This window comes from Peromyscus californicus, unplaced genomic scaffold (genome assembly GCF_007827085.1).
Source record: "Peromyscus californicus insignis strain IS unplaced genomic scaffold, ASM782708v3 Scaffold_17__1_contigs__length_78620276, whole genome shotgun sequence".
In the NCBI taxonomy this organism is placed as follows: Eukaryota; Metazoa; Chordata; class Mammalia; order Rodentia; family Cricetidae; genus Peromyscus; species Peromyscus californicus.
In genome coordinates, this window is record NW_026294469.1 from 39,200,163 (window position 1) to 39,207,064 (window position 6,902).

The 6,902-nt window shown below is 45.0% G+C and overlaps 1 protein-coding gene across 1 annotated transcript; it reads left to right on the top strand.

Moving 5' to 3' along the window:
- The first annotated feature begins 964 nt into the window (after positions 1-964).
- Positions 965-6,395, top strand: Fam170a (family with sequence similarity 170 member A). The gene is made up of 5 exons (XM_052741455.1): positions 965-1,016; positions 3,726-3,872; positions 4,698-5,456; positions 5,719-5,777; positions 6,339-6,395. Exons 1-5 carry the CDS (start codon positions 965-967, stop codon positions 6,393-6,395), a joined length of 1,074 nt encoding a protein of 357 aa, XP_052597415.1.
- Positions 6,396-6,902: the final 507 nt, after the last annotated feature.

Sequence of the window (6,902 nt, forward strand, 5' to 3'; positions counted from 1 at the left end):
AACTGCATGCCGTTTTTCCCCTCACATTTTCACTTAACTGTCACTTCAAGCTTTGGTCCTGTTCATGCTTTGTGTGTATTTCCACCCATTTCTCTTTGGAAATCATGCAGGACTGTAGCTTTGAGTGCCCACCAGAGTAAGAGTACCTGATTGCCATGGCTCCTGTACTTTAAATAGGACAGGTTGGCATGGTTCTCTTATTTGAACAACACAGCAGTCTCCTTTTGGCATTCTTTGTATCTATGTCCTAAGCTATACATCAAGGCCCTTCTTTTCCATGGTTTACATAAAGCTTTGACCTAATTGGTCCTTTTCACACCTTCAGTAGAATAAGAAGAAAGTGAATCTAAAATAATTCTGCCTATGGTATATTTCTGGTCCAATATTTTGTTTTCTGCAAAGTTTGGGGCTCTAGGGACAATTTATCAACAATTTCAGCCCTGCCAATATCTCTGCTCTGAGAAATGAACAATGAACACAAAGCCTGCTACCTGCTTAAGGACAGAAATGAAAGGGTGAAATAACAGGAGAAGAGGAAAAAAATGAAATAGAAACATGTTTTAACATCTAAAAATATTCTGCCACAATTGAGAGACGAGAGTTGAATTCCTTAGAGAGATTCCATTGGGGAAAAGGAATTATTCTTGCAAAGAGGGTTTCTGAAGCTGCAGAGGCTATGTTAGACTGAGGTCCATAGAATGCTCTGATGTCATCATTGAGAATCCTCCAGTAGGCCTGTGACCTTTGACCCTTAACAGCCATGCAGCGTAGTGAACACTGGACAGGGCTGCTGTTTGATTAAGTGACCTGAGTTCTTCGGCCAGTTAAGATACTTGATTATTTTTTAATTTGTGTCCACTAATCTCAACGGATTTCCTGAAGGTCAGAAAGGGCCAGCCAACCTGTAGGGAAACGGTGAAACCGGAATTTAAGTATCCTTCAAGGGACTAGTTTGGCTGACACTATGAAACGACGACAAAAGAGGAAACATCTGGAAATTGAAGAGTCCCAGGAAGGTGATGAGGAGGCAAGAGGTATGTGCTGGGCAGCTTGTCTGAGGGTACAAGGGATGCTGGTCAGCTTGAGCTGACCAGAAGTGATTGCGGAGGATTTAGGTGAAGTAGAGAAGCAGAGATCTGCTGATGCTGCCAGATCTGTCTCCAGGGTTTCAGTGGCGGGAGACAGTGCGGAGAGTCCAGATGCCCATGGCAGAAAGATAGTCGGTTGTGCTCTTTTATGAACTTCCCTCTTGGCATTGGCATTTCCCAGGCACTGGCATTTGGAGCTATGGACTCCAAGCTAGCTGAGGTCCCAGCTATATGACTCAGAGGTACAGATTTTCAGAGATCCCTTTCTGAGTGTATAGCTCTTACTCTTTTTTGTTTTCCCCCTTGGAACCATGGGTTGGAGATGTGATGGGGGTTGCTAAAAGAGTGAGTTTCATTGAGTCTTTTAGGAAAGAGTAAAAAGTAGCCTAATGAGTAAAAGGGCCTGAGATGTATTTTGAGAAATAAAATGCTTATTCAAAAGGTTAAGAATTTGTCTAGGGTTGATGTCATATTGAGACCATGAAGATTTTATTCCTTGAGTAGAAAGAATTTATAAGTGGTCCATTAGAGTTTGTGGATGTACAGGTTTTAGACTTTCCAGAGGAAATGAAAAAAAGAAAAAAAAAAGGGAAGGATCTGATCAGAGACCACAGTCATAACAGATGGGGTGAAACTCACCAGGACTCTAGAGAAAGCAGAGGACATTAGTAATTGCTGGCTTGTTTCCTAAGATGCATGATAACTGCAATTACTACCTGTGAAAACATGACCTGTGGTCTGGAGAGATGGCTCAGTGGTTAAGAAGACTTACTGCTCTTGCAAGAAAACCTGGGATCCATTCCCATAACCCACACAGTGGCTCACTACCATTGGTAACTCCAGGTCCAGGGGATCAGTGCCCTCTTTTGACCTACTTGGGCACCAGGAATTTAAATGGTGTAGGAAGTGAGGCAGAATAGTGGCCAGCCTAGATGCTCAGATGGAGGCTTTTGCTCAAAGTAGAGCCCATCAGCTGCCATGGGCCCTGGGACCTGAAAACTGTGGGCTGCGTCCAGAGAACAGTGGTTCAAAGCACTGTCAAATTTTCACTGGCAGTTACAGGAAAGTGAAGGAAAGTGAAGAGGTTTTTGGTTCCCCCACTTAGCCGCATATTTTAGAATGTTTTGCCCAGCTATCCTTATTGGGAGGAGAAATAGTAGGTGTTTGGATGAGAGAGTATCACTAACTGTAAAGCATGTAAGGTAAAGTTATTGTATTCTTGTCTGGACCTGGCTGACACTCAGTATATGCGATAATATATACAAAGCTCTTGTAAGGGTCTTCCATGAGACAGCCACACATTTCCCATATGAACTCTGATACAGAAAGATGTCCCATACCTCCATACTTTGAGACCATGTAGCTATATAAACACACCATCTCTTTACCACAGGTACACACAGCCCATGCATACATGACAGTCTTCTCTACACACACTAAGTTCTACTGTGAGTGTGTGCATGCATGAGAGGGAGAGAGGGAGGGAGGGAGGGAGGGAGGGAGGGAGAGAGAGAGAGAGAGAGAGAGAGAGAGGCAGAGACAGACAGACCCACACAAACATAAATACTCTAAGATATTCTTAAATATCATGTAAGGATCAGTCACATGTTATTATATGTCACATCTGAGGAAAACTATACATGTAATAATACCAGGCCTGCTTTGTACAAACCACAATAAAACACAGAATCATCTGTACCTTGTTAGGTTGCCAAATAAAATATAAACTATACTTAAATTTGAATTTCAAATAAGTTGCAAATGATCATTTAGTATGAATGTGTATTAAACACTGTATAGGACATATTTACTCAAAAAAATGTGTGACTTACTTGAAATTCTAACTTAACTGGATATGAGACATTTTTGTTTATTGCATCTGGTAACCCTTAAGCTGATCTAATATATATTTACTTATTTCTGCCCAGTTCTTACCTTTCAAGACTAAAATGGAAAGTTTGGTTTGAAGATGGACTTAGGCTCAGTATTCTCAGAGCCTAGAAAACTGCCTCATATATAATAGCTATTTATTAAATATTGCTTCAGTGAATGAAACCCACTTAACAGATATGGGCCACATAGGAAAGCTTACATATTTCCTAACTGCTGATTCTCTAGATAGAGACCATATTTCTACTGTTTTTACCACATTGATCTCACAATTATTAAAGGCTGCCTTATATACATCACTGTTACACTCTTATTTATTTTTAAAATTTTATTTATTTTTATGTGTATTTTTTTTTACTGCATGTATATCTATGCATCATGAGCATGCATGATGCCTACAGAGGCCTGAAGAGGGCATTGAATCCTCTGGGGCTGGAGTTACAGATAGTTGTGAGCTAAGATGTGGGTGCTGGGAATCAAACCCAGGTCCTCTGCCAGAGTAGCCAGTACTCTCAACCACTGAACCATCTCTCCAGCCCCTTCTCTTACATTTTTAGTGAAGACACTAATAAAATAACTTGTGGCTGTGATTAAGTACTAGAATATCCATTAGGGCCAGATTCCAAGCCATGTGTACTGGCCGTAATTGCTAATTCTGTCAGACACCAGTAAGTATTTGCTGGATGGGTAAATGATGTACAAACATGGCCAACCGCCATATCTTTGTGTCTCTTATATCTCTCTCAGGAATTTCAAAGTCACAAGAGGATATCTCTCAGCCTGAATCTACTGGAGTGGCCAAAGCCCAAAGCCCAGGGGTAGGGGAGGTCTCCTCTGCCTCAGAATACTTCTCCTGTGTTTCTTCTCCACACAAGCTCATCCATCGTAGTAAGGGTGCGAGGCTCCTTGGGTGTGACATGCTTTGGGCATGGGGCTTCTTGGGTGAAACTCTTTGGGTATGGGGCTCAGGGTGCAGTGCAGAAGGCATGTAGATTAAGGGATAAGGCTGAGAGGAAGCCCAGGGAAGTTGGGGGTGCTTGGGGCTCTGTAGAGGAGCCTAGATAGACTTCAGAGCTACTAAGGGAGTTGGAGTTTGGTGTGGGAGATCCCAAGCCACGGCTTCATCATGGCGAGAAGTCATGAAACAGTGGATAGAAGGGTCTCGGCTTAGGGCAGCAGGCTAAGGAACCAGATAAGTACCTTTAGAAGAACTGTGTGGTTTCTGCCTTTGGATTCTCATTTAGAGCTCTGCATTGTTGCTCAGCACAGATGTTAGGGCAGTGGGACTAAGCACAGACTCAAAGACTTCACACATAGGCATACTCCACACAGATTTGTAATTCTCCGGACATATACAACATGAAAATGTATGACCCACGATGCTGTCCTTGAACACGATAGCCCACATCCCACAGCGATGAGGTCACAGGCTCCCATCTTTACTGCATATACACTTTGCCTCCACTTCGTACACTCTTCACTCCTCACTACCACACTCCACATTCCTAAGTACACGCCATCTGCTAATATCCCCATACATAATAAAACCACAGCATATACACCGCCCAATAAAGTAAACAGTAAATACCAAGCTCATCCTTCAATCACATCACCCCAAGGCCTCTTCTCCTGTGTCACACTCTCACTCACGTTTCCTCGGCCACATTTCCTCAGCTCTCTCTCTGAAGATGCTCTTCTATTTCTAATTTCAATGACCAGGAACCCGGAAACTCCAACAAGACAGTTCCAAGCCTAGATCATCCCGAGACCAGGTTCCCGAAGGAGTGGCGACGAACAACCCCTCACAGCACGCCTCCTCATCCTGTCCATCCTACAAGACGTGTGTGTCCTCTCTGTGTACAAACAAAAAGGGAAAGGGGATGAAAATATACTACATGAAGGTGAAAATGAAAAAGGGTGTGGCCATCTCCTGGGAAACGAAGGAAACCTCAGAGTCCCCAGAGAAGCAGCCAAGGATGGAAGAAGCCACCCTTCCCGAGGGTGTGTGGGTAGGCGCTCCACCCTCCGATGTGTCCACCAGAAACCTCCTGTCGGACAGTGAACCCAGTGGGGAAGAGAAAGAACATGAGGAAAAGCCAGAGTCAGACAGCCCACCAGCGTCACCCACGGTGGAAGAGAGACCCAGGGCCAAGACTCCTGACTGGCTGGTGACCATGGAGACTGGCTTAAGGTGCATGGCCTGTTGCAGAGTCTTCACCACCATGGAGAACCTCCAAGAGCACGTGCAGTTTGGGATCAGGGAAGGCTTCAGCTGCCACGTCTTCCACCTCACCATGGCGCAGCTGATCGGCAACGCGGAATCAGAGAGCATCCAGGAGGAGGAAGAAGACAACGCGGAGGAGAAAGAGAGAAGCAAGGAAAAGACGTCGGAAGAGCAGCAGTCCACAGAGGAAGACGGGGCGAAGAAACCCTGGAGCCAGTGTCCAGGCTGTATGTTTGATTCTCCAAAGGACAGAAGTGAGCAAGGGCTGGGTCTGCTGAGCAATCTGTGCCTCCAATGCAGACTGGCACCTCCATCAGGAAGAGAGGGGTGTTTGTCAGCTCTGGGAATGATGGAAGGGTAACCAGGCCCTCTGCTTCTTGCTCAGGAATCTTACATTACTGTAAATTGGGATTTGTCCTGGGCTTTTCAGCTCCTGCAGGAAGTTCAGATCATTTCTAAGGGCCGACAGAGCCCCTTGCCTCATTAAGAAGCGTACTTATTTTGGTTTCCACGCACCAACTGAGATTCCTGGGTTAGAGGATCCTGGAAGATGGGGTGGCCTTCTCTTGGGAGAGGTAAGGCCCACAGGAATAGAAATCTCACAGAACAGAGGGCAGGGCTGTGCTGGGCTGTTTGGAGGCACACCCAGTTCCCTTAGGGAAACTGACCTTTAACAAGTGAGAAACTGGAGAGTTTTGCCTGGGAACTTCCTCTGTTCCTACACGATTGCCCTCTACTTTAAGAGGAAATAGTGTTGTCCCTCTGGGCAGATAGCTCAGCACAGCCTCAGGGAACAGGAACGGCCTGGAGAGAGGATGGGGACCCACCCAGCAGGATGAGAGGTTTGGGTCTTAAACTCTTCAGTCCCAGCTGAGAGTTCATTGGCCCATTGACCCATTAGCCCTGTGGGGAAAATGGAAACGTAAAGAGAGGAAAAGGAGCCAGGTGGAAGTGAGGTCTCAGGAAACCTGGGCATGTTCTAGAACTTCCCGCTGCAGTGGAGCTGGGCATGAACTCCCTGTGGTATGCACGCGACTGTGGAGTTCAGATACAAGGAAAGGGTAATCTGCTAGCAGTAGTCATGGCACTTCTCATCTCCTCTTGTTCTGCTGTATTTCTTCTTTTCTCCACCCCAGGAAGAAGAAAGGACCATCCAGACAGCAGCGGAAGCAGACAGAACGCCACTTGTGTAAAGGGAAACGAAAATTGCAACACTCAGTCCAACACATAATCGTATGCAATAAAGATTGTTTTCCAACCCGTGCCTGGCTACGTTCTTAGCAAAGTAATCTAGCTGCCCATCCACCCACCTCTAGAAGTTGATCAGCGGGGTTTCACTACAGCGGGGTTTCACTACAACATTCATGCCTGTCTTTCTTTGACTGTGGGTTGTGCACACTGAGACTGCAACTGTGTGTTTGAAAATCTTCCATTTAGCACATTGTCTCCTTCAGATGAGATAAAATTTTATTCTCCCTTTATTATTATTATTATTATTATTATTTTTATACATTCGTATACTGGTCTTTTAAAATCTGACCCCAGCACCTCTGAGCTAACCACTGCTACCACCCATTGGAACCAGGGTTATTGGTACTGAAGACTGATTTTGATGCTGGTTGTGAGGTTGTCCACGGTCTTTGGAAGGTGAGGGACAGTAACATAGTAACATGTCTCTGAATCCGAATAGAGCGAAGAAG

Bases quoted from the DNA above. Each gene is read 5' to 3' on its own strand.
- Fam170a (XM_052741455.1), top strand. From the start codon at position 965: ATGAAACGACGACAAAAGAGGAAACATCTGGAAATTGAAGAGTCCCAG. The intron at 1,017-3,725 runs GTGATGAGGAGG...TATCTCTCTCAG, and splicing joins AATTGAAGAGTCCCAGGAAG to GAATTTCAAAGTCACAAGAG. The intron at 3,873-4,697 runs GTGCGAGGCTCC...TTCAATGACCAG, and splicing joins GCTCATCCATCGTAGTAAGG to GAACCCGGAAACTCCAACAA.